This window comes from Salvelinus namaycush, chromosome 11 (assembly GCF_016432855.1).
Source record: "Salvelinus namaycush isolate Seneca chromosome 11, SaNama_1.0, whole genome shotgun sequence".
NCBI lineage: Eukaryota > Metazoa > Chordata > Actinopteri > Salmoniformes > Salmonidae > Salvelinus > Salvelinus namaycush.
Genome location: NC_052317.1, coordinates 33,746,646 through 33,774,232, shown reverse-complemented (window position 1 = coordinate 33,774,232; position 27,587 = coordinate 33,746,646). Strand labels below are relative to the sequence as shown.

General features: G+C 44.4%; 3 protein-coding genes across 3 annotated transcripts; 1 reads left to right on the top strand and 2 right to left on the bottom strand.

Annotated features, from left to right (window-relative positions):
• The first annotated feature begins 854 nt into the window (after positions 1–854).
• On the top strand, positions 855–8,966 carry nfatc4 (nuclear factor of activated T cells 4). The gene is made up of 13 exons (XM_039003517.1): positions 855–1,480; positions 2,967–3,130; positions 4,150–4,659; positions 4,751–4,926; positions 5,046–5,208; positions 5,320–5,420; positions 5,529–5,630; positions 5,813–6,000; positions 6,327–6,467; positions 6,653–6,708; positions 6,796–6,922; positions 7,096–7,785; positions 7,944–8,966. The coding sequence occupies exons 1-13, from the start codon at positions 1,300–1,302 to the stop codon at positions 8,012–8,014; spliced, it is 2,670 nt and encodes an 889-aa protein (XP_038859445.1). The 5' UTR covers positions 855–1,299; the 3' UTR covers positions 8,015–8,966.
• A 13,633-nt stretch (positions 8,967–22,599) lies between these two features.
• Positions 22,600–25,935, bottom strand: ftr66 (finTRIM family, member 66). Its single transcript, XM_039003234.1, has 5 exons — positions 25,912–25,935; positions 25,568–25,801; positions 25,298–25,457; positions 25,115–25,174; positions 22,600–24,938 (listed from the first exon to the last, which is right to left on the bottom strand). Exons 1-5 carry the CDS (start codon positions 25,933–25,935, stop codon positions 24,409–24,411), a joined length of 1,008 nt encoding a protein of 335 aa, XP_038859162.1. The 3' UTR covers positions 22,600–24,408.
• On the bottom strand, positions 25,699–27,583 carry LOC120056071 (E3 ubiquitin/ISG15 ligase TRIM25-like). Its single transcript, XM_039004219.1, has 2 exons — positions 26,839–27,583; positions 25,699–26,059 (listed from the first exon to the last, which is right to left on the bottom strand). The coding sequence occupies exons 1-2, from the start codon at positions 27,424–27,426 to the stop codon at positions 25,940–25,942; spliced, it is 708 nt and encodes a 235-aa protein (XP_038860147.1). The 5' UTR covers positions 27,427–27,583; the 3' UTR covers positions 25,699–25,939.
• Positions 27,584–27,587: the final 4 nt, after the last annotated feature.

The following is a 27,587-nucleotide window of genomic DNA, read 5'->3' as shown; positions in this document are numbered from 1 at the left end:
AAACCCTACTGATTATATAAACTCCCAAAAACTATTTTTAAGAGAGGGATTGAGGGAGGGAGAGAGCATGTTTATTTAGGTTTTTCGTCTCCCGTCTCAGACAGAGTACAGACTACAGAGGATAATGAGAAACAGATCTTGCAAGGGAGGGAGAGAGAGGGAGGGAGAGAGGGAGGGGGGGGTGAGCCTGGGAGAGCAAGGGGAGGAACATGGAGGAGGGAAAAGAAAAATACTTAATGGGTAATGGGAGTAGGAAAGGAGGATGACAAGACAGAGGGGGGAAATCATGTAAACACCACAGGAAACAGCCTGGCCTCCTTATTCTCTCTGAATGACAGCGAAGCATCATGGTCCTTCTTATGACAGAGAGCACAAGGACATACAGTGAGGCCACAGCAAGGAGGATCAGCCCACCAGCCAAACATCTGGCTCAAGAGGGTCACTTCATTACTTTTATTACACCCGAGTTGATACCTTTAAAAAGTTTGGTGATTGAGGGAGGGAGCGAAAACAGAAAACTTCTAGAAATACAAGGATGTACTGTCAAACTGTCCGAGGAAATGTAGGCAATAATCTATAGGCTATAGCCTACTTAACATATTAGTTAAGAACTGGGTAAAAGTTGTTTTTAAACTTAAACTTAGCACAGTATGTGAAAAGAAACATCCCGGCTCATGGACATAGGCAGGGGGAAAAGGGGAGAGGGGAGGGTGAGAGGGTCTCATTGACTGACAAACGAAATGTCCAATTGAGATCGAGTAACGGTCCAAACTGGGCTGGGCAACCCACCCAAAGGCAATTAAGGGTAAAGGACGACAAAATATTTGATACACTTTTTTTTCTGGTCGGATAGAAGAAAGGATGGCGACAGAGCATTAGAATTAAAGACTGATAGATAGCCTGTGATGGAATAGATAGATACCGGTCCTATGGCTAACGGACTTCAAAGAACTCAACGATATACTTATTTAAATCTGTCTTCTCCAAAACTTCGAATGAAATAGATTTATAGCGGTGGTAGTGGTCTTCTGATCCGTCCAAAGTAACTTATAAACGGAAGACATTGTACAAAGTTACAGAAGGAGCATAGCGACCACAATCCGGATGACAAGAACAATTTGGGCAAATGTGACTCCTACCCTTGCATATAACCTCCTACATACATTTGGGGAAATCGTCGATGTTTTCCCAAAAAGGACCAAGGAAATTATCATTATCAGATAACACAGCAGATCTCTATCTGTTCAACTGGGAGTTCTCTTCATCAGTTTCGCAGACTTTTGTTCGCTTGCTGTGGGGATGGGGGCTGCGCCGGGTTCTGGTTGGGAGGAGGGGGAGTTCGAGTTCAAGTTGGTTTTTGAGGAGGACCCGACGCGCCAACTCCGGGGCCCATCGCCGCTGTGCAACGCGGACCAGGAGCACACAATCGTGGGGGAGACTGCAGAGAGCGCCCTGTCGCTCCTAGAGTCGAGCAATACTGGTTAGAACCCTTTCTTGAATAGTGTGTGTGAATGTTTGTGAATGTGGGAGAGATTGACAGATAAGGAAAGGAAGATTGAAGGCCGTTCAATGGTTCCCAACGTAGACAACTCATCCTCAACGTAGAGACATTCCTCTGTGTGTCGTGTATGTAATGTGAATGATTTAGTTGACTTGTTCTAAGTACGTTTATCATTTATTTGTACAATTATTAGGCCTTAATGTTCTCTCTCTCTCTACCGGGTATAGATGTGTCTGATCAGGGCTCTCCAACCCTGTTCTTTGAGAGCTACCCTCCTGTAGGTTTTCACTCCAACCCCAGTTGTAACTAACCTGATTTGGTTGCTCAACCAGCTAATTATTAGAATCAGGCATGCTAGATTGGGGTTGGATTGAAAAACTACAGGACAGTAGTTCTCCATGAACAGGGTTGGAGAGCCCAGGTCTGGATGTACTGTATGTGCACACGTGCTTATCTGTGTCTGGGGGATGTGTGTTCATGTGCATGGAGTTCGTGTGTTCTGTAGCCTATTATGTGTGCTGTGTATTGCATTTGTGTGTGTGTGTGTGTGTGTGTGTGTGTGTGTGTGTGTGTGTGTGTGTGCGTGTGTGCGTGTGTGCGTGTAAGAGCAGAACTCAATGTGGTTTTAATCAGCTGTGCGTGTGAGTGGAGTTAACAGCTGCCATCTGGATGGAACCGCAATCTCTGTTTACTGAGCATGCACCACATACACACCTCCCTCCGTTCTCCCTCCATTCTCCCTCTCCTCTCCCTCCGTTCTCCCTCTCCTCTCCCTCTGTTCTCCCTCTCCTCTCCCTCCATTCTCCCTCTACTCTCCCTCCGTTCTCCCTCTCCTTTCCTTTCCCTCTACTCTCCATCTGCTCTCCATCTACTATCCCTCTACTCTCCCTCCATTCTCCCTCTCCTCTCCCTCCGTTCTCCCTCTCCTCTCCTTCCGTTCTCTCTCTCCTCTTCCCCTCTCTCCTTTCCCCTTTCAGCTTTTGATACACACCCCTCTCACCCACTAAAGCATTTATTTCCTGCCCACACTGGCATACAACACTTATACCACACCCCAACCTAGGGATGTTACCACGGTGTATACTGTACCTTATAACTGATGCACTAGGCTGACCAATGATCCATAGTGGACAGTGATGGACACAGTGCTCTACAGTGAATCTAACTGTCCCGTACTGTCTATTGCACCACAGCAGGGAAATGTTTGATGTAAAAACACAAATAAGGAACATTTACTTACCTATTTGATAATCAACCTTAAGTCCCTCTACATTATTTCTGAAGCAATAGAGTTAGGGTATGTTTTTTATAGTTGTAGTGGACATAACTGGTTACTCTGAAACTTTAATGTATTCTAGATCTGTACCATCTCTTTACAGTGAACTCAGTAGGCTAAAACTTACCATGTCAACCTGTAACTGGGAGACTACTAACAACCTTCTCCAACATTTTTGTTTGGTCACAGACAGCCACCTGGATTCCACTCACGTAGGCCAGCCAATCGGCATCCCTACTCCACCGTATTCTTCAGCCAGTCAAAGGGCTGGGATGCATTCCCCGCCCCCCAGACGTACCTTGGTGAGGGAGTTCAGTGGGACCTATGAGAGCCTTCCAGCGAGATCTGTACAGGTGAGCGGATCGGAGATGTCCAGTTACTCTCCTGGTCAGTGAGAGTGGGACAGTGACACATAAATGTATGTCATAAATGATGCTAAAAGCCATACAGTTCCCTACAGTATGGTTGCCTGACGACTCCAACAATTCTTTCCGCTGCTCTATGTTCGCAACATACTTGAGTCTGAGACTGTCATCATTGAAGTCATTTGTGTTGAAAATGAAGGGTGTTGTACAAAAGAAAGTCATCAGCGATTGGATCATCAGTAACCAATCAGAGTATAAAAGCCAATTATGAATGTTTATTTATTTTAATGATATTTTAATGATTTCGTGATATCCAATTACGATCTTGTCTTATCGCTGCATCTCCAAAACGGGCTCGGGAGAGGCGAAGGTTGAGTCATGCGTCCTCTGAAACATGACCTGCCAATCTGCGCTTCTTAACACCTGCCCGCTCAACCCGGGAGCCAGCTCCACCAATGTGTCGGAGGAAACACCGTTCACCTGACGACTGAATTCAGCCTGCAGGCGCCCGGCCCGCCACAAGGAGTCGCTAGAGCGCGATGAGCCAAGTAAAGCCCCCCCGGCCAAATCCTCCCCTAACCCGGACGACGCTGGGCCAATTGTGCGCCGCCCTATGGGACTCCCGGTCACGGCCGTTGTGACACAGCCTGGGATCGAACTCGGGTCTGTAGTGACGCATCAAGCACTGCGATGCAGTGCCATTGACCGCTGCGCCCCTGACACATTTTCTAAATGCCGCTTTACCCATGTGTGTTCTGGCTCTGGCCCAACCCATCGGTTTATGGGACCAATCAGAACGGTTAGAATGTGTTTGCATACTAGAAATTCTTGGGGAGGTACTCAGATCCTGACTCATTGCGGAGAAGAAACTAACGGCCGTGGGGGTGGCGTAGCGTTTGACCGGAGCAAGGAGTTTGGGTAGCCAGGCAAACACTATGGTCCCTGCATTTCTCTATTGTTAATGTTATAACTTATCTGTCTCTCTCTCTCTCCCATCTCTCTCCCAGGTGTCAGAGTCCCGTGTGTTGGAGTGCCCCAGCATCCAGATCACCACTATCTCCCCAGAGGATGACACTGCCCCAGCAGGAAGTAACTTCTGGGACACAGGGGGTGGATGGGACAGGGAGCGCCTCTACCTTCCCCTAATGGACCCATTCTGCTACCGCGAAGGCAGCACCGGCGCTGGGTCCCTGAGCCCAAGCCCTGCCTCCAGCCCCTCCTCTCGCGGCTGGCTCAGTCCTGCGTCCAGCTGTGATTCGCTGCTGGTGGAGGAGGAGGAGCTCAATGAGGTCACCTCCCATTTCTGCCTGTCACCCTCCTCCCGGCCCACCTCACCGGGGGGTAAGAAGCGCAGGAACTCCCCTCTGGCCTCCCCCAGCACGTCCCGCAGGAGCAGCTACTCTGAGGACCACTCCTGTACCCTGGAGGGAGAAGACTCCACCTCTCAGTCACAGGCTCACAACAGCAGCTTTGAGCTGAGCATTCCACAGAAAACTAGGAAGACGTCACTGGAGCAGGTAAGGTGGCTGGCTGGTGGTTCTTAGAACTTAGGTTCCATAGAGGTTTGTCTTGATGCTCATCCAGAAATCCCTGGTTTGTGTCCTTCAGGTCTCCCCCAGGGATGTGGAGCAGGAGCAGGGTCCAGCCCATAGCTCCCACTGCCCACTGCCAGAGCCACTGCAGCAAAGGAGAGAGGTTGCATCCATGGGCATGGACTACCTGTCTGTGCCCCCTGCTCTGGGCTGGGGGAGGACCAGAGCCAGCGCCCACAGCCCTCTGTTCAGGTTACACACTATGTTTATACAGTATCCCTCAATACTGTGTTGACTTGCCATTATTATTGTTTGGATGGCCAGGATAGCCTGCTCCGCCCACACATCTGACAGGTCCATTGTTCTTATAGATCCAATGCTCTGCCGCCACTTGATTGGCCACTGCCAACTCAGTTTGACCAATATGAGTTGCGTATCGAGGTGCAGCCCCGCCCACACCACCGAGCCCACTACGAGACAGAAGGAAGCAGAGGAGCCGTCAAGGCATCACCAGGGGGACATCCGGTTGTTAGGGTATAATAAATTGATTAAATTGAAGAAAGTTTGATTTGTTTATGGCTTCAATCCCAGACTAACATATACAGTATATATCTAAACAATAGCTCTCTTTTCTGTCTCTCCCAGCTGACTGGGTACACAGAGAGACAGCCCCTCTCTTTGCAGGTGTTTGTGGGAACAGCTGATGACAGGTCCATCCGGCCTCATCCTTTCTATCAGATACACAGGTAGGTTACCATGCAACAATACACCAATCAATCTATGATAGTATGTGCTACATCAGTGTTTTGATGTGTTTTTGTTTTTATTGTTAATATGCTTCTTTTGATCCTCAGGGTAACAGGTAAGATGGTGGGTACTGCCAGTCAGGAGAGTGTACAGGCTGGCACCAAAATACTGGACATCCCCCTCAACCCAGAGACCAACATGACTGCCCTGTGAGTATCTAACAGAGAGATAAAGCTCATAGATATCAACAGCGTTGTATGGGGTAACCGAGTAGGCAGAAAGAATAGCTTTCCTGTATGTGTGTATGTAATATGATGCACTTTTACGTGGTATTTTGCACTGTGTGAGTGTCTGTCTGTGTGCTGAGTATAACAGCCTATCTCTGTTTCAGCATTGACTGCGCTGGCATTCTGAAGCTGAGGAACTCGGACATCGAGCTGAGGAAAGGAGAGACAGATGTAGGGAGGAAAAACACGCGTGTGCGCCTAGTGTTCCGTACCCACCTCCCCTTTGGCCCTCCCGTGGCCCCGCCTGGACGGATGCTGGCCCTGCAGGTTACCTCCGTGCCTATTGAGTGCTGTGAGTATGGCAGGTAGCCTAGCGGTTAGAGCGTTGGGCCAGTAACTGAAGGGTTGCTGGTTTGAATACCTGAGTCAACAAGGTGAAAAATCAGTCGATGTCCCTTTGAGCAAGGCACCTAATCCTAAATTGCTCTAGGGGTGCCGTACTACTATGGCTGACCCTGTAAAACAACACATTGTGACAATGCAAAACGTATTTTTTTCTCCCTGTCCAGTCTCTTACTTTGAGCTTGTATTTTGATAAGGTTTCTGAATATCCTAGTGAATCATCTGTATTCTGTCCTCTCTCTCTGTGTCTCGCTGTGTTTGTCTGTGTCTCCTCAGCCCAGCGCTCTGCTCAGGAGCTGCCAGTGGTGGAGTCAGTCAGTGTCACATCGTGCTCTGTGGAAGGAGGGGAGGAGCTACTGTTGGGTGGATCTAACTTCCTGCCCATGTCCAGAGTGCTTTTTATGGAAAGAGGGACAGGTAAGGGGTTCGGGATAGGGGAAGTTATAAGTTAGGGAAAATAGGATTTTTAATGGAAATTAATCTTAGGTCCCCACAAAGATAGGATAACATAACATTTGTGTGTGCGTGCATGTTTGTGTTCTTCTTTTCTTCAATGTGCACCATCCATGAAATTAGGTATAATTAACATCCGTATTTACCAGATGGAAAGCTACAGTGGGAAGAGGAGGCACATGTTGACCGTGACAACAGTAGTGAGGTAAATAGTATGTTTCTGGGTGTATTTGTGTTTGAGTGCACATGTATTAAAACTGTAATGTACATTGTTCATATTGTCATCCCACAGTGCTTGCTGTGTGTGCAAATTCCAGCCTATGGTGACCTGTCTGTGAACCGCCCAGTATCTGTGTGCCTTTATGTCTCCAACGGGAAGAGGAAAAGAAGCAGCACTCACTGTTTCAAGTACCTGCCGGGTGAGTCTCCCTTCACTTCATCCATCAGTCTCTCAGTTGAGACTGGAACTATCTTTGTTGTTTTTGGTTCATTTTGAACAATTTATCCTGATGGTATTTATCTACGAGGTTAGGGGCTTATTACCACTTATTTTCTCTCCCTCTCTCACTCTCACGCTCTCTCTCGCCCTCAGTCATGTTTAAAGAGGACGACCCTCTGCTGTCGCGTCCCTCTGTCTTGCCCCTGGAGGGGGTGACACTCTGCTCCATGGGGGGGCCCAGCAGGGTGGACAGGGGTCTGCACCTGAGGAATGATCCCACGCCCAAGGAGAGAGGGCTGGCTTTGCACCTGCCCCCCTACCCTTCAGCCTACTCTCCCCCCTACCAAGGTCATGGCTACCAGGAGGAGTACTGCCACAAGCCTGAAGCTGTGGGTGACAGCAGAGGTTCTCTGTCAGAAAGACACCCCAGCTTTGAGAACTTGGAGCTGGGCTTCACCGAGCTACTGCCTCCCCTGTACCCCAGAGTCTCCCAGCCTCCCTCTCCCTCCCCATGGCTGGACTCCCCATACCTGTCCTCCTCCCCCTCTCCCTCCCACTCCTCCTCTCTGAGTCCATTCCCTGCAGGCAGCCCCATCTCCTCCTCCTCTCTTCCCCCCATGACTACCTCACCCTACTACCCCTACCCTCAGGAGGTCTGCCCCTCGCCTCCTTCCAACCCCAGCCCGTATCAGGACTTCAGGACACCGTACTCCCACAACGAGGTATGGGACCACCAGGGCAGGGGACCTCGGGAAAGGGAAGCTCAGGCTGGGTCTAAAATGCAGACGACCCCCCTGGAATTTGCCAGCTCATCATCTATTCACCACATTACATTAGAGGAAGGTGAGAAGTTTGCATGTACAGTACAAAGTTCTAATTGGTATTGATCTCCATTGTTACAAGAATAACAATACATATAATATAACATGTTTGATTGATTGATATACAGCATAAATTAATGTATAAACTTCTGACTGGCTGCTGTGTCTTTTTGACTACAGTGAATGAGTTCATAGGAGAAGACATCAGATCGTTCCAGTCGGGCTCACAGATGGACAGCCAACCAGGATGACAAGCTCAGTACTGTTCTGTCTTGTTCAGTTGTTATAGTATGAAGTGCATTATTGCTACCATATTACACCTTTTCCTATGCACTTGGTTTATGATGTATTGCTCAAGTATGACAATACTGAATGAGGATTAAATGGCAAGGGCACAGTTGTAAGTATGATTACAGATGCATTTTACAGTTTATATAAGGGAGACTGTTTTTAACCAGTTTTCAATATAAATTATACAAGTAAATGTGTGTTATTGGTCTGTTTGTGGATATAGTTTTGTGTGTGCTTGAATAGCCGATCTCTCTCCTCCTGAGAGTAACATCTATTATCACTGAAGATAAATAAGTTTCATGAGGCCCATGTATGCATACAGCCTAAAGCTAGGCTAGAGTGGCTGAGTGAATGCAGTCTGGACTCTATGGAGGAGGGTCATTGTCTCAGAGATGCTGTAGAAGGACAGATCTCCTGCCCTGTGATCCAGGTACACTCTTATCCTAGAGGACTCGGGGATAGTTTAGTCTCTATGTTGTTATGTAGGAAACTACAGGCTTATTTGATGCAGAGTAAATTCCAGGACTTCTCATTATGAGGCCAAACTGGGCTTCTGGACCAAAGCCTGTCCTCCTGATGTCCTTGTATAAGACTGGTATGTAGGGCCTCTTCAGCCTCTCTACACAGCACCTGGATACTGTGAAACCTCTCTGTGTGGTTGAGGCACGGTTTGGGCTCCTTCATTGTCACTTCCTGGTCTCTTTCAGTCAGGTGGAGATTGTAGAATGCTGTGTTTGGATCCAATGTGAGCTGACAGAAATCTATGGAGAGAGGAGAGGGAGGAAACAGAACAGAGGTACTTACGACGTGATTAGTGTAGAATAGACCTTACATTTTGTGTAATAACTGTCACGCCCTGACCTTAGAGAGCCTTTTTATTTCTCTATTTGGTTAGGTCAGGGTGTGATTTGGGTGGGCATTCTAGTTTGTCTTTCTTTGTTGGCCGGGTATAGTTCCCAATCAGAGGCAGCTGTCTATCGTTGTCTCTGATTGGGAATCATACTTAGGCAGCCTTTTTCCCACCTGTGTATGTGGGTAATTATTTATGTTCTGTGAGTGTTTGTGTGCGCCACGGTTGCGTCACGTTCGGTTTCTGTTTACCTGTTTTTTTGTGAAGGTTTCACTCCGATTAAAGATGTGGAATTACATGCACGCTGCACCTTGGCTCATTTATGACAGGGAATTTGAAGACAGCGATCGTGACAGAATTACCCACCACAAGAAGACCAACCAGAGTACGACCCATGCCCACACCCCTGATCAACAAAGGGCTATCAACAATTATGCACCAATCCATTTTAGAAAAACGATTGAAGAGCAATAACATTTTCCCCCCAGTTTTATGAAATATGTTATGTACCACTGCCAAGTTCTATTTATATAGTGGTGTGGAATATCAGACATATCAGTGTCACACCTGCTCTTAAAATCTGAAGCCAATTCTCTTTCAGGATGTCTCTCTGTCTCTCTGTTAGTTCAGACCGATAGGTCTGACCCACAGGGACAGTGGATTGGTCTGGTGTTTCAGGAGGGGCGTATAGAGATGGCCATATCTACAGAGGGAACAGTGAGAGAAGGATAAAAAATTATACAAAATGATACAAATTAGAAATCCATCAACATGCAATCATTGTGTTTTTTTATACATGTAATACTTGATAATACCTGGAGGAATGTGATCCTCTGTGTGTGAAAGGTGCTCCAGCTCAGTGTTTCTTCATCAGCTCAGCTGCCTGCTCCAGTCTCTATGTGAGTCCTTCTGGGCTCTGATCAGCTCTCGCACCTCACAGCACCTTCTCTCTATGGAGTGGATCAGCTCAGTAAAGATCCTCTCACTGTCCTCCATTGTTGTCTGTGCAGAGTGCTGGTGGGAGACGCAGAGAGTAACCTGCAGTAACCTGGAGTCTGTGTACTCGTGCGCAACCACGGAAGCCAAAGGCTCAAACCCAGAGAAAACTGTGGTAACCAGGATAAATGCGCAACCTGTGCGCTGCCTAATACCCACTCCTGGACCCAGCCATGAGAACCATGTGAGCCACACTGGGATCAGTTACATCCAAGCGATAAAACCTCAAAGTTATGTCGGGAAAGCCATCTTGCTGCAGCACAGATATCACCAATCATCATGCACCTGAACAATGCCCAAGCAGCCACCACATCCCTAGTGGAGTGAGCATGTACACCAACCCTTGTCCTTTGCTGTCATATGCCATTGAGATAGCCTCCGCAATCCAATGAGAAAGACGCTGCTTAGAAAAGCGTCCTACCCTGAGCTGGATTAGCGAAAGACAAAAAGCTGGTCACAAACCGGGATATCCTTGGTCCTATCCATATACAGTGCCTTTGGAAAGTATTCAGACCCCTTGACTTTTTTCACATTTTTTACATTACAGCCTTATTATAAAATTGATTAAATTAAACAAATTCCTCAGCAATCTACACAGAATACCCCATAATGACAAAGTGAAAACAGGTTTTTACATAAGTATTCAGACCCTTTGCTATGAGACTTGAAATTGAGCTCAGGTGCATCCTGTTTCCATTGATCATCCTTAAGATGTTTCTACAACTTGATTGGAGTCCACCTGTGGGAAATTCAATTGATTGGACATGATTTGGAAAGGCAAACACCTGTCTACAGTGGGGAGAACAAGTATTTGATACACTGCCGATTTTGCAGGTTTTCCTACTTACAAAGCATGTAGAGGTCTGTAATTTTTATCATAGGTACACTTCAACTGCGAGAGACGGAATCTAAAACAAAAATCCAGAAAATCACATTGTATGATTTTTAAGTAATTAATTTGCATTTTATTGCATAACATAAGTATTTGATACATCAGAAAAGCAGAACTTAATATTTGGTACAGAAACCTTTGTTTGCAATTACAGAGATCATACGTTTCCTGTAGTTCTTGACCAGGTTTGCACACACTGCAGCAGGGATTTTGGCCCACTCCTCCATACAGACCTTCTCCAGATCCTTCAGGTTTCGGGGCTGTCGCTGGGCAATATGGACTTTCAGCTCCCTCCAAAGATTTTCTATTGGGTTCAGGTCTGGAGACTGGCTAGGCCTCTCCAGGACCTTGAGATGCTTCTTACGGAGCCACTCCTTAGTTGCCCTGGCTGTGTGTTTCGGGTCGTTGTCATGCTGGAAGACCCAGCCACGATCCATCTTCAATGCTCTTACTGAGGGAAGGAGGTTGTTGGCCAAGATCTCGCGATACATGGCCCCATCCATCCTCCCCTCAATACGGTGCAGTCGTCCTGTCCCCTTTGCAGAAAAGCATCCCCAAAGAATGATGTCTCCACCTCCATGCTTCACGGTTGGGATGGTGTTCTTGGGGTTGTACTCATCCTTCTTCTTCCTCCAAACACGGCGAGTGGAGTTTAGACCAAAAAGCTCTGTTTTTGTCTCATCAGACCACATGACCTTCTCCCATTCCTCCTCTGGATCATACAGATGGTCATTGGCAAACTTCAGACGTGCCTGAACATGCGCTGGCTTGAGCAGGGGGACCTTGCGTGCGCTGCAGGATTTTAATCCATGACGGCGTAGTCATTGACCAGGTCCTGCCATGTAGTTCTGGGCTGATCCCTCACCTTCCTCATGATCATTGATGCCCCACGAGGTGAGATCTTGCATGGAGCCCCAGACCGAGGGGGCTCCCTTTCGGTTACTGGCCCAACGCTCCTATCCGCCAGGCTACCTGCCGCGTGTACTGAGAGCGCATGGAGATCCCCAACGCACTTGGCCGACACCAAGGCCATGAGCAGGGCAGTCTTGTAGGAAAGGACCTTCAGGTCCACAGACTCCAATGGTACTCCCTGACGAAGGCCATGCAGCCGAAACGCGTCGGTTTTTAAAAACTTTGTTTCTATTGAACATGCCATACTAATAAAGGCATTTTAATTAATTATATGAAGAGTGCCTTGGTCCTCCTTTCTTTTTGAGGTTCAAATAGAGGCTTTGATCCCTCCATGGAAGGTGCCAAAGGCTTAGAAACTTGCATGAGCCGGCGCACGCCTTTCAGGAACCGCACCACCAGAGTACGAGACCCCGGGGTAGGGCTGTCAATCCTAAACTTGCGGACCTTGAGATGCTTGTTTAAAACACGCGCGTCCAGGATTTGACGCAACGTTCCATCGCTCTTGGGAACTAAGAAGTACCGGCTGCACCAACCGCTCTATACTTCTGACACTGGAACCACCTGAATAGCCTGCTTTTGAAGACGGGCCTGTAAGGACTCCATAGCTGAGCCAAACAACCTTGTTGACGAAACTGACTCATCCAAATACATCTGCCTGTCCCTCTCAGGAACTACAACCAGCTGATCTGCTGAGAACCGGCACTGTTTATTCAGAAGCACCGTACTAGGAATAGCCCCATTGTTAGACTCGAACTAAGTAACTCGCCAGCTTTCCATCCATCGGCTATGTGCAAACGATCCTCACCTCCTCCATACCCTCTACATTCATGAACTCCCTATAACCTGGTAGCACCAGCCTGGCTGAATGAGGGGAATCTGAGGTTGCATTTAGCTCATGAGAGAAATCTTTAAACAGGGGTAAGCAATGCTTCACCGCTGCATGGGCAGGAAGTAAATACCTTCCCCCAACCTGGGGGAGAAGATGTCCAATCCACCCCCAGGTGATTTCCGCCCTACGACACAGCTCCATCAAAGGCGCATTAACAACCAATGGTCACTCTCCCCCACTGAATCCAAAGCCGGGCTTTAGGCTGCCCCAGACTGATGTAATCCGATTCACACCGGATGGAGCCTCACTTGCCTAGGATGACACCCCTATCAACTCCGACCACCGCTGCTGCTCTCTCCTGACCTCCGACAACCCCATTCTTGAGGTTGCTTCACCTGAAGACCCTTCGCCAGCAGCCCCAATCTTTTCCACAAAGTCAGCCCGACACCCAATGGAAGTTGAGCCCAGCCGGAAACAATGGTCACACAAACTGGTCTGAGCCAAAGCCTCCTGTGCGTGTTTCCACCCCAGACAGCACTCATGAGTATCATTACCACATGCCCTAGGGTCCTCAAACTCAACTCTGGACCTCGAAGCCAGTTCAACTGCATTTTTTCATTGTTCCCCTCTAATCAGGGACTGATATAGACATGGGACACCAGGTGTGTTAAATTAATTATCAGGTAGAACAGAATACAAGCAGGCTCTGGGCCTCGTAGGGTAAGAGTTGAGTACCCTTGTCCTAGGGCATAGTCGGAGGTTCAAACTCGGCTGGTTAGCCTTTTTGAACTTACTCTTACCACTGGCCGTCTTACTCAAGCAAGGAACCACTGGTTACACAAGCAGAGCAAAAAGTAGTTCAATTTTAGCAAACACAAAAACTGATACCAAGACCCAAAACTCACAACATCTAGGGGGACAAGTACCCTCTCCCCACTAACAGACACCTAAGTCGGAGGACAAATGTTGAAAAGTTAGCAAATTGCTTGACACGTTCTTCCTTCAGGCGAGCTGAAGAGCGAAGAATTTAGGAAATGGATGCGAGCCCCAGTATTATACCCAGGAAGTGGGGCTTCGAGGGCGGGCAAGGCATCGATTTGCCCGTTGGGCGTGATTTCAGTTGAATATTCTTAATAATATTCTTCAGGTGAATATGATTGGTTGTTGATTCCCCATAGTATGTTGTACCGAGTGACCGACTGAAAGGGAACTAGACATTTCATGTCAGCTTTCCAGGCATTGTTTGAAAATATACATTTCCACATATTTATTGAAAATAACCCACCTGATTTGATTGTTGTCTTGTGAATTTCCCAAAAACACTGTAGTCATTTGTCTCCCTTTATTGATAGCTTTAGTGTTACAGACAGGCATAAACGTGTATGTTTGATGCATTATTTTCCTGGTCTCCAAATTAAGACCATGCATTTGATGACAATATTTCCTTTTGCACACATAAAGAACACGCCCTTTACATACTTGCATGCGCAAGTATGTAAAAATACAGCACTTCCCTGTTTCCCTGTCATATCCAATGGGCCCTATGGGGTGTGTGAATGCTATGACAAGCCCCACCTGTCTGTCTGTCTGTCCTCTATGCTGCAGCTGAGACGGTACCATGGCTCTTGTGTTCATCCATCACACACAGCATACAGACACACTGCTGATCAGTACGACAGTAGATGAGAGCAGATATTATCCTGTAGTTGCCTGGTGGCGTCAACCAGTGAATGCTTCTTTAGAGAGGGTGATTCCAAATGGCGCTGAAGGTGAGTCTCACAAAATACAGCCAGACACACCAGACAAGACTTCAGGCCCGGCATAGCAGCAGCATCTTCAGGCCCAGCATAGCAGCAGCATCTTCAGGCCCAGCATAGCAGCAGCATCTTCAGGCCCAGCATAGCTTTGAACAGGAGGAGGAGATTGGACTCCTAAGATCTTAACTTTCCTAACCATCTCTGCCAAAATGGTATTCCTTTCCAGTTCTGGTCTTTTGGAAAAGGGAGTTCCGCGCTGCCCCGAGGGCAGCGGTATTCTCCTCAGCTTTGTTCAGCCTGGTCCCAGCAGCCTTCAATATAGACCACCCAGCTAACAATTCTAGGGGTAACGTTACCTGTAATGTTCCCCTAATGTTTGAATGTCCAGTTTTCCGTTATTCTATCAATGTTAGCAATAACTTTTTGTTGCATGTTTTGGTATTAAAGTTAGAACATTCCCTTAAAGTCAAACATAACTTATCTAGAACATAGTTACAATGTTCTCAGAATATACAACAATAATGTTCTAGACACGTTCTGTCCAGTTTTCTGAGGATTGGAGAATATTTCATAATTTTCACATCAAACATACACAGAACATCGGTTGCCATGTTCTCAGAATGTAAGATATTAAAGTTCTAGACAAGTTTCATGGGTACGTTTCAAAAGCATTTCTGTGTATCAGTTGTCAGGATGTCGCCTGAAGGTCCAAAGAAACGCCCCCCCCCCCAAACAAATATCTAAATTACACATTACGCCTTGTTACTGTTGCCATGCCCAGGATTGGTGAAACACTGAACCACCCACAGCTCCATTTGTCTGTTGGCAAGGTTAGGCATAATCACACAGTGATTTTTACATACAGCGTTCTCAACTTACGTATTTGACACACTTTAACATAAATGATTATGTTGTGCATGTTCATTTAAACAGTAATAATTCTTCAACATGTCCTCATCTGGGATTTGAAATCAACACCTCTTCGTTCACAACATTCAGATCTTCCTGCTACGCCACCATGTCTGTGTTAGTTATCAGTTAATATGACTGTTCTCTCATCAATCATTTGATTTACTTATTTCAACAATATAATTAAGGCCTGTTGGTGGGACATATTAATAATACTCCTGAATCACTATGATTAATACAAGTTTTTCTTGAGTGTACTTTTAACAGAGCTGAGATTTAATTTAAAGTGCATTCACCCTATTGCTTACACCTATCAAGTTGTTTCAGATCTACACAAGTGCCGCCTAGGAAGTAGGGGGTAGGGTTTCTTCTGGACAGGGCCCAACTATACTGGCCCAATAAACACATAGTGATATCCCTTATTGGTACAGTGGTTAGGGTGTTTGTCATTGGTGCTGGTGGGCTCAGTTAGAGACCCACTTAGGGACTCATCGTATTCTTAGAACAATATATGTTAAAGTCATTATTTGGCAACAGTTACAACAAACCTATCTGATCTAATTAAAATGTGTTTCTCATTGAAAGATGGGAATTGATAGAATTCTAGATAACTGAGAATCTCAAAGATAACTATTTTTGAAATCCACACCACATACAGTATACCATGTAGAACAAACGTGTCTTTGATAAGTAATCACCTCAGCTCTCGTCATTGCATTTATATCTTTAACATTCCTAATTTGTAACTGAAACATGGCCCAGGTGGTATTTTTATTTTATTTAACCATTATTTTACCATGTAAGTTGACTGAGAACACATTCTAATTTATAGCAACGACCTGGTGTCACTATTTGGTTAGGTCAGGGTGTGATTTGGGTGGGCATTCTATGTTTTCTATTTCTTTGTTTTTGGCCGAGTGTGGTTCCCAATCAGAGGCAGCTGTCTATCGTTGTCTCTGATTGGGAATCATACTTAGGCAGCCTTTTTTCTCACCTAATGTTGTGGGTGATTATTTATTTTCTCTGTGTGTTTGTGTGCGCCACGGTTGGGTCACGTTCAGTTTCTGTTTACCTGTTTTTTGTGAAGGTTTCACTTCAATAAAAGATGTGGAATTACATGCACGCTGCGCCTTGGCTCATCTATGACAGGGAGTTTGAAGACAGCGAGCGTGACACCTGGGGAATAGTTACAGGGGAAAGGAGGGGGGATGGATGAGCCAATTGGAGGCTGGTAGTGTTGCTGGTAGTGTTGCTTCTGATAGAAACATACCCTGAATATGGTTTCCATATTCTCAGAATATCATAACCTTGCAGTAGCATGTCTGTACTTTCTCACACTTGCCATTTAAGCAATGATGATGTCAGTTATACCAAAACAATACACAACACAGAGGTCCATCTCCAAGTTTTTATGTGAAAAAATATACAAATTGCAAATAAATCAGGGACCAATGTTGGGGGTAATATATTACTTACAGTTGTATTACTTTTATGAGTAACGGAGTACTATGACAAGTTACTGTATTCAAAAATGTTTATATTATTCAAGTTACTTTTTCAAGTAAACCGTATATTACGTTCAGAAACATATCTCTACCGGCGTGTTATATATATATTTTTAAGGCCTTGTCTTCATGCTGTAGGCTTAAAGCCGGAAATCTAAGAAAGATTAAAAAGTTAAGTGTGGTCACAACACAGTTGACCTTGTGGAAGTGCTCCCAATATTTTTGAGTTAATTGAGGAGAAAGAGATCAACATTTTAGTCAAACTGCAAAAGCAGCATTGATCTCTTTATCTAGAAACACCACATCAAACCTGAAAAAGCATATGTTTCTCCAAGGCACAAAGCTGGTAGCCAAAGTTCCAGAAATGTATGAAAGAGGAGAAATCTTTCGACATTATGGTAATAAACAAAGATGCATAAATCATATTTCCAAGTGTTCTTGGAAAAAACTAAATTTCCATATAAACAATAGAAATGTCTGATAAATGCTATTCCAAACGACAATGATGACATTAACATATATTAATAAGAACGTGAGAGCACCAATGACAAACACCCTAACTAATCTCCCAATAAAGGATATCTCTAAGGAATACCGAGGTAAAGTTAGTTTTATATTCACACATTCGTACATTCAACAGACATTCAACAGACATTCGCCATTTCTTAATCTTTAAATGCAATATTTGAGATTTTATGTATTTCTATGAAATCAAAACTGGAATTTCTACTCAAAGCAAAGGTTATAAAAGTATACTAGACATTTATAGAACAAATCATACTTAGTTTGATGATTATGTCATAATCAGAGAAAACGTTGTTGATTTATATAGCTTTAAATTGCATTTTATAGAAGTTGTCACGACTTCCGCCGAAGTCGGCTCCTCTCCTTGTTCGGGCGGCGTTCGGCGATCAACGTCACCGGCTTTCTAGCCATCGCCGCTCCATTTTTCATATTTCCATTTGTTTTGTCTTGTTCCATACACACCTGGTTTTCATTCCCTAATCACACTGCATGTATTTAGTCCTCTGTTCCCCTCCATGTCTTTGTGTGAAATTGTATTTATGTTATGTGGGTATTGTTACGCGCCATACTTTTTGTCTATGCTCTGTGTTTGGGCACATTTATGTAATTTTGTGCTTTCGTTGGACCGGAATAAAAAGTGCACCTGTTCACTACAATCTGCACCTTTTTTTTTTATCTGTTATTTTACCAGGTAAGTTGACTGAGAACACGTTCTCATTTACAGCAATGACCTGGGGAATAGTTACAGGGGAAAGGATGAGCCAATTGTAAACTGGGGATTATTAGGTGACCGTGATGGTTTGAGGGCCAGATTGGGAATTTAGCCAGGACACCGGGGTTAACACCCCTACTCATACAATAAGTGCCATGGGATCTTTAATGACGTCTCATCCGAAAGACAGCACCCTACACAGGGCAGTGTCCCCAATCACTGCCCTGGGGCATTGGGATATGTTTCAGACCTGAGGAAAGAGTGCCTCCTACTGGCCCTCCAACACCACTTCCAGCAGCATCTGGTCTCCCATCCAGGGACTGACGAGGACCAACCCTGCTTAGCTTCAGAAGCAAGCCAGCAGTGGTATGCAGGGTGGTATGCTGCTGGCACCTGACTTTGCCTCCAGTACACACCCTTAACAGTTATGTATTTCTATCAAGTCAAAACTGGAATTTCTACTCAAAACAAAGGTTGTAAAAGTATGCTATACATTAAGAAAATAAATCATAATTAGTTTGATGATTCTGTGACAAACGGTGAATTACTTATTTATTTTTACATTTTGAAATGGCTTTTGGCGAATGTCTGTTGAATGTCTGTTGAATGTCCAAATGTGTGAATATAAAACCAACTTTACCTCGTTCTAAGGAATGTGCTTAGAGATATCCCTTATTGTTAGGACGTTTTTCATTGGTGCTCTCACATTCTTATTAATATATGTTCATGTCATTATTGCCATTTTGAATAGCATTTATCAGACATTTTGATTGTTATATGGAAATTTCGTTGCAACACTTAAAAAATATTATTTATGTGTTTTTGTTTATTGCCCCTTGACTTCATTCACATTTTGTTGTGTTAAAGCCTGAATTTGAAATTGATTCAATTTAGATCAAATTCATAAGAAATTAAAAGCAGAAATATCTTCAGTCAATAAGTAGTCAACCCCTTTGTTATGACAATCCTAAATAAATTTAGGAGTAAAAATGTGCTTAACGACTCACATAAGTTGCATGGACTCACTCTGTGTGCAATAACAGTGTTTAAAATTATTTTTGAATGACTACCTCATCTCTGTACCTCACACGTATCTGTAAGGTCCCTCAGTCGGGCAGTGAATTTCAAACACAGATTTAACCACAAAGACCAGGGAGATTTTCCAATGCCTCGCAAAGGGCACCTATTGTTAGATGGGTAAAAAAAAAAAAAAGCAGACATTGAATATCCATTTGAGCATGGTGAAATTATTAATTATACTTTGGATGGTATATTAATACACCTAGTCACTACAAAGATACAGGTGTTGTTCCTAACTCAGTTTCCAGAGAGCAAAAAAACCGCTCAAGGATTTCACCATGAGGCCAATGGTTACTTAAAAAAAGTACAGAGTTTAATGTCTGTGATAAGAGAAAACTGAGGATGAAGCAACAACATTGTAGTTACACCACAACTGACAAATTGAAAAGGAAGCCTGAACAGAATACAAAATATCTCAAAACCTGCATCCTGTTTGCATCAAGGCACTTAAGCAACACTACAAGTGTTATGTTTGGGGTAAATCCAATACAACACATTACTGAGTACCACTCTACATGTATTTTCAAGCATTGTGGTGACTGCACCATGATATGGGTAAGCTTGTAAAAGTTTTTCAGGATAAAAAAGAAATGAAAGGGAGCTAAGCACAGGCAAAATCCTAGAGGAAAACCTGGTTCAGTCTGCTTTCCACCAGACACTGGGAGATGAATTCACCTTTCAGCAGAACAATAACCTAAAACACAAGGTAAAATCTACACTGACGTTGCTTACCAAGAAGACAATGTTCTTGGGTTACAGTTTTGCCTTAAATCTACTTGAAAATCTATGGCATGACCTGAAAATGGTTGTCTAGAAATGGTCAACAACCAATTTGACAGAGCTTGAAGAATTTTTAAAATAATAAAATGGGCAAATATTGCACAATCCAGGTGTGGAAAGCTCTTAGATTCCCAGCTAAACTCAGCAAAAAAAGAAACGTCCCTTTTTCAGGACCCTGTCTTTCAATGATAATTCGTAAAAATCCAAATAACTTCACAGATCTTCATTGTAAAGGGTTTAAACACCGTTTCCTATGCTTGTTCAATGAACCATAAGCTATTAATAAACATGCACCTGTGGAATGGTCATTAAGACACTAAAAGCTTACAGACAGTAGGCAATTAAAGTCACAGTTATGAAAACTTAGGACACTAAAGAGGCCTTTCTACTGACTCTGAAAAACACCGAAAGAAAGATGCCCAGGCTCCCTGCTCATCTGTGTGAATGTGCCTTAGGCATGCTGCAAGGAGGCATGAGGACTGCAGATGTGGCCAGGGCAATAAATTACAATGTCTGTACTGTGAGACGCCTAAGACAGAGCTACAGGGAGACAGGATGGACAGCTGATCATCCTCACAGTGGCAGAGCACGTATAACACCTGCACAGGATTGGTACATCCGAACATCACACATGCGGGACAGGTACAGCATGGCAACAACAACTGCCCGAGTTAAACCAGGAACGCACAATCCCTCCATCAGTGCTCAGACTGTCTGCAGTAGGCTGAGAGAGGCTGGACTGAGGGCTTGTAGGCCTGTTGTAAGGCAGGTCCTCACCAGACATCACCGGCAACAATGGGCACAAACCATGGGCACAAACCCACCATCGCTGGACCAGACAGGACTGGCAAAAAGTGCTCTTCACTGACGAGTCGCGGTTTTGTCTCATCAGGGGTGATAGTCGGATTTGCATTTATCGTTGAAGGAATGAGCGTTACACCGAGGCCTGTACTCTGGAGCGGGATCAATTTTGGAGGTGGAGGGTCCGTCGTGGTCTGGGGCGGTGTGTCACAGTATCATCGGACTGAGGTTGTTGTCATTGCAGGCAATCTCAACGCTGTGTGTTACAGGGAAGACATCCTCCTCCCTCATGTGGTACCCTTCCTGCAGGCTCATCCTGACATGACCCTCCAGCATGACAATGCCACCAGCCATACTGCTCGTTCTGTCCGTGATTTCCTGCAAGACATGAATGTCAGTGTTCTGCCATGGCCAGCAAAGTGCCCGGATCTCAATCCCATTGAGCACATCTGGGACCTGTTGGATCGGAGGGTGAGGGCTAGGGCCATTCCCCCAGAAATGTCCGGGAACTTGCAGGTGCCTTGGTGAAAGAGTGGGGTAACATCTCACAGCAAGAACTGGCAAATCAGGTGCAGTCCCTGAGGAGGAGATGCACTGCCATACTTAATGCAGCTGGTGGCCACACCAGATATTGACTTACTTTTGATTTTGAGCCCCCACTTTGTTCAGGGACACATTATTCAATTTCGGTTAGTCACATGTCTGTGGAACTTGTTCAGTTTATGTATCAGTTGTTGAATCTTATGTCCATACAAATATTTACACATGTTAAGTTTGCTGAAAATAAACGCAGTTGACAGTGAGAGGACGGTTCTTTTTTTGCAGAGTTTATAATCGCTGCCAGTGGTGGTTCTACAAAGTATTGACTCAGCGGTGTGAATTCTCACATACATTCGATATCTCTTTATTTCATTTTCAATACATTACAAAAAAAATTAAAAACATGTTTTTTGACTTTGTCATTAGGGGGTATTGTGTGAAGATGGGTGAGAAAAAAGTATATTTAATCATTTTGAATTCAGGCTGTAACAACAAAATTAATGAATTCTTCCTCAAGGCACTGTAGGCCCTGTCCAGAAGAAACCCTAACCCATCCTCCCTAGGCGGCAATTGGGTAGATCTGAAACAACTTGATAGGTGTAAGCAATAGGGTGAATGCACTTTAAATTAAATCTCAGCTCTGTTAAAAGTACACTCAAGAAAATATTTTATTGATCATAGTGATTGAGTATTATTAAAACAGGTTAATATGCCCCACAAACATTAAACAACTACAGATGTAGGATGTTAATTTGAGCCAGTTTGCTACAGCAGGAAAATAATCCTGCAGCTACAGGTAGTGAGAATTATTATGTGGATTATAATTACTGGATATTTTTTGTAGGGGTTAATACATTTTACATTAGGGTAAATCAAGTCTGATATTTTTTAGTTAAAATTACAAACTTCAGAAGCCTTTTTAAACCTTGAGTACACAACAAGTTTGCATTTCCTTCTGTGGAGGAAAATTCTCATCAACCAAAGAGGGATCAAATTAAGATCCATCTGTATACAGAAAGCACTTTAATTGCTGAAATAAGTCAATTAAATCAATGATGAGCGAATAGTCAGATTAACTGATACCTGACATGGACATGGTGGTGTAGAGATCGGAGTACTGTGAACTAAGAGGTTGTGAGTTCAAATCCCAGGTGAGTACATGTTTAATAATAATTAATGTATGATTGAACATGCACAATGTAATCATGTATGCCAAATATGTAAGTTAAAAGCACTGTGTGTGAATATCCTTACCAACTGTCACACCCTGACCTTAGAGAGCCTTTTTATTTCTCTATTTTGTTAGGTCAGGGTGTGATTTGGGTGGGCATTCTAGGTTGTCTATTTCTTTGTTGGCCGGGTATGGTTCCCAATCAGAGGCAGCTGTCTATTGTTGTCTCTGATTGGGGATCATACTTAGGCAGCCCTTTTTCCCACCTTCAGGTGTGGGATCTTGTCTTTGTATAGTTGCTGTTTAGCGTGTTGTGGAAAATTGCAAGATTATGTTATAATGTTTGTATTGCATTGTAATGGTTGTTTTATTTGACAGAATAGAGTATTGTGTGTGTGTTCCACTGAGGATGGGCCTCTATGAGATAGCACTGACAGAGGAGATTTACGATGTCTTTGGGTGATAAAACCTAAAGAGCATTCCAGATTGGATGAGGTAATGGTTTTGTACTATGAAGTACCAGGAACGAGATTAGAACCTCGTCTGAGGGACCAAACTCAACGATAATTAATAGTGAATGTTATCTGGCTAAGGGATACTCCTTTCTCAAGAAAAAGTATTTCATTGTGAACAGTTCCTAAGATCTGTGATTCGTCATGTAAGTTGAGAGGGGTGTATCTTGGCTATAAAAGATCTTTGTACTTTTATGTTGGTACTTTTCAATTAGAGATAGCTCTTTTTGACTTTCAATGATGCGCTATGGCAAAGCTCATATTATTAAAGATATAATTTAAGTATAACTCTGACTGGTGTGTAGTTTGTAACTCTCCTCATTTGGTAAAGCAGAAAAATGCCACTACAAGCGCTACAGAGCTTTACGTTCGTTTTGTTTTTTTGGCGTCATTTGATAATAAAGTAAAATGTATGCCTACAACGCTGCACCCGTGGTCTCCTAACGACGAACGTAACACCAACAGAAAAAAGATATCAATGGTTCACTAATCAGGGCAACAGTGATGTGTATAGATGTTTTGGGCAGACACATACATGTTCATGAAACGTGTCTAGAACATTAATATCTTACGTTCTAAGAACATGGCAACCATGTTCTGTGGATGTTGATGGAATATTCTCTTAACCCTCAGAAAACTGGACATGAATGTTCATGAAACGTTCCCATTAAACATGTCTATAACAATATCTTAAGTTCTGAGAACATGGTAACCACGTTCTGGGTGAGTTCTATTTAACATTAAGGGAATGATCTCTTGGAAACATTCCTTGCACGGGAACATTCCTATGAAAATGTTAGTTAAGGACTTAATGAGACTCTTAAGGGAACATTCTCCAGTGTTTGTTGTTAGCTGGGCTTGCAGTAACTGTGTCCACAGGGGATAGCCACTTGATTTCCTAGCACATCTAGACACACTGGACAGAGAAATTGATCCTGGTAGAGGAGTTCCTCTGCCTGTGCCATTTCAGAGAGTACAGGAGAAACAGCCAGAGAGAGAGAGAGAAAGAGAACCGTATTGATTTCTTTTGATAGGGAAAATTGAGGAATTATATTGTACTTCCTGGTTCAACCAGCAGTTACAGGAGGTGTGGTTACTGTGTAACAAAGAAAAAGGAACTTCCAGCCCTGTTCGTGTGTGCGTGAGAGACAGTATGACATTTGTTCATGTCTATTTCGCAACAGACTGGACTTTTGCGCACTGCTGTGCTGTTGCCACTGAGGTTACTTGTGATACTTTTGATAAAAACACAAATGTCAGTGCTATTGATATTGCCCTTAATATGACCATTTCAAATCAACATAATGGGGATGTGATGACAGTCAGATTAGAGAATGGGATAGACTTTTCTTTTAATTTCACAAGAAGGTATTTGCAGAATTTGCATTGAAAATATTGTACTTTGTTTTGCCAGCAAAATACAAATTATATCAACTCTACAGTAACTAAACTACACTTTAACTATTCAGTAATAAACAAATACAAACTGGGGTGAGCGACATCTGAGACTATCAATTATTAACTTCACCATGAAACAAATTTTCACACATGCTAATGCCTTTCTCTCAGCTGTTATTTCGCTTTCATTCCATCTGGCACAATTTAACGAAGACTCCGAAACACATAAACTCAAAGCCAAGATAGAGGGGCTGAGTGAATGTGGTTTGGACTCTATGGAGCAGGGTCATTGTGTCAGAGACGCTGTAGAAACACAGACTTCCTGCCCTGTGATCCAGGTACACTCCTATCCTAGAGGAGGTTGAAGTGGGTATTCTAGTGGCCACGTTATTGTGCCAGATGGTACAACCTTTTCTGGAACAGAACAAACTCCAGGACTTGTCATTGCGTCCAAAGTGGGAGTTGTTGCCCTCTCCTCTCCTGGTCATCTCTTTGTACGCCACAGCCATATTGATGCCACTCCCGCTCCACTCGGCTTCCCAGTAGCAGCGCCCTGACAGGGCCTCAGTACACAGCACCTGGCTCCAGTGATCAAACCTCTCTGGGTGCTCCAGGCAGGAGTGGTCCCTGGCCCTCACTGTCACCACCTTGTTCTCCTCAGACACACTCAGGTCCCTGTGGGCTGTCCGGGGGTCCAGTGTGAGCTGACAAGAATCTACGAGGAAAGAAGATGAAGGGTATGAAAGGAGGAGTCAGTGTACTAAACTATAAGAAAATAATGGTAACAAGAAGATGAATGGAATCCATAGAGCACCGCCACGATGCAGATTTAGCCCTGAGCTAAGAGCAGATGCAGCGCTCTGGCTATTAATGTAGTTGAAACTGACTTACAGTATAAGAACTCTGGTCTGATCCGGGGCTCTGAACACTGCAGGAGTTTCACTGTGCCCGCTACAGAGGAATACGAATTAGACATTGAAGAGTAGTAATGTTCCATAGAATAAAAAAAAATTGTACTTTTAAAACAGCTTTAATGCAATATAGAGTGAATTACAGTAAAGTGTCCAGTCTCACCTGCCCTGGATATTTTGGGCCATTCCCCTTTGAACAGGTCCTCCAATCTCTTCTGGAGTGCTGATACCGAGGCTCGAACTTGACCAAAATCCACCAGAGGAACCACTGTGATTCTGGGTGTGTCTGTGAGTTCAGTCGATTTAGAGATTGACTGGCAGTTCTAGAATCCAGGAGAGAGGAAGACAAAGTGTGGGACAGATTACAAGATACAAATAAATAAAAACACTGGACACCTTAATTATACCGAAGCCAGAGCAGCAGTGATGCTACCTGTAGAAAATAGATATGATCCTCTGTGTGTGAAAGCTGCTCCAGCTCACAGTCTTTCTTCCTCAGCTCAGCCACCTCCAGCTCCAGTCTCAGTATGAGCCCTTCAGTCTGACTCACTGCAGTCTTCTCCTGGGCCCTGATCAGCTCTCTCACCTCACAGCACCTTCTCTCTATGGAGCAGATCAGCTCAGTAAAGATCTTCTGGCTGTCCTCCACTGCTGTCTGTGCAGAGTGCTAGTGGGAGACAGAGTGTGGTCAAGATATAACATTTAGCCAAGTATGAACAAACTCCCAAAACCTCCCCCATCCACTAAAATATTAGCTTATTAATACTTGAAAGTCGCTTCGGACTTGGCCATGGCTGCCATTGCTCTACGGATCTCCACAGTGCATCACCTTTAGTGACTGCAGAGCCTGTCTCAGATCCAGCAGTTCGTTTTCTTTGGCTTGCATTCTCAGTTTGGATTTCTTCCTCGTCTTCCCCAGCTGCCTCTGCAGGGACAACAACATGCCCACAAGCCTACCTTAGTAAATATTTGGGGCTCATATAAGCAGGGTATTGATCTTATGGTGAGTCGTTCGCTTTGTCAAATTGAATATTTAGCTGGTGAAAGCTGTGAGGTTGTTTAGTCTCCATAACACTCAACATACATTATTTTTTACATTCTACATTCCTCAAATGAAAAAAAGCATACTCAAAATGGACACATTGAGTCATAAAATGACCTACACATTCTATAACCCGTAACAGCTAGGCTATGGATGAAGGGAAAATATAGACTTCCCTTAAGAGAATCATGTTACACATTGGCACATCATTTCAGTCATATAGTCAAAAGAGATGAGGTTTTGCATGTGGAAACAGTGTATGGTGCCACATTCAAAGCAACTGACAACCGATGACAGGCACCTGACACGCCTTTTCCAGGATAGGATACCTTCCTCAGATCCCTGGTTACATATAGGCAGGTGTCCGATAGAGTTAACATTTGAATATGGGAAAGGAAGCTCTATTGATAGAAATGTACCTCTAACCTTTAGATTTTATGGCCTCAACTCTGATCATTATCAGGGAAATGTTCACATTGTTCAAATGATATCCATCACTCCCAGTATAGAAGGAACCAAACATACCGCTTCCTTATAGTTATCAGTCATAGGAATGGGCATAAGTATTCTTAATGCACATAGCATACTTTCAGAAATGTATATATTCTGTCATGGTTAAACAACTGAGGTTGAAGGACAAGAGATTGTTTTTCAGTCCTTACCCGTTTCTTGGTGCTTTCTGCTGCAGCTGAGACGGTAGCATGGCTCCTGTGTTCATCCATCACACACAGCAGACAGACACACTGCTGATCAGTACAACAATAGATCTCCAGTAGTCTATCGTGATGAGAGCAGATCCGCCCCTGCAGTGGCATGGTGGCTTCAACCAGGGTATGCTTCTTAAGGGCAGGAGATTTGTTGTGAGTGTGGAGGTGAGCTGCACAGTAAGAGGCCAGACACACCAAGCAGGATCTGGTGGCTTTGATCTGACCACCGAGGCAGATATCACACGCCACATCTGCAGCATACCGGCAGCGTTGACCAGAGGGTGCAGCTTGGAGTCCTCCTGTATTCAGTTTCTCCACCATCTCAGCCAAAATGGTGTTTCTCTTCAGAATTGGTCTTGGAGTGAAGGTCTGTCTGCATTGGGGACAGCTGAAGATGTAAGAGGAGTCATCTTCACCCCAGCAGGCCCTGATACAGCCCATACAGTAGCGGTGTCCACAGGGAAGAGCTACTGGCTCCTTCAGTATCTCCAGACAAATTGAGCAGCACAATTGCTCTCTATCCAGAGGACCTGTTTGTGCCATTCTCTATCACAGAGACAGGGGGAGATTGTATAAGCGTCTCGGGAGCCGCCTGTGGCATCCCTTTTATAAACCTACATACTGTATACAAAGCAGCAACCCACAACCACACCTCCCACAGCAGTTTGGGGTGTGTGTGTGTGTGTGTGTGCGCGCACATTTGA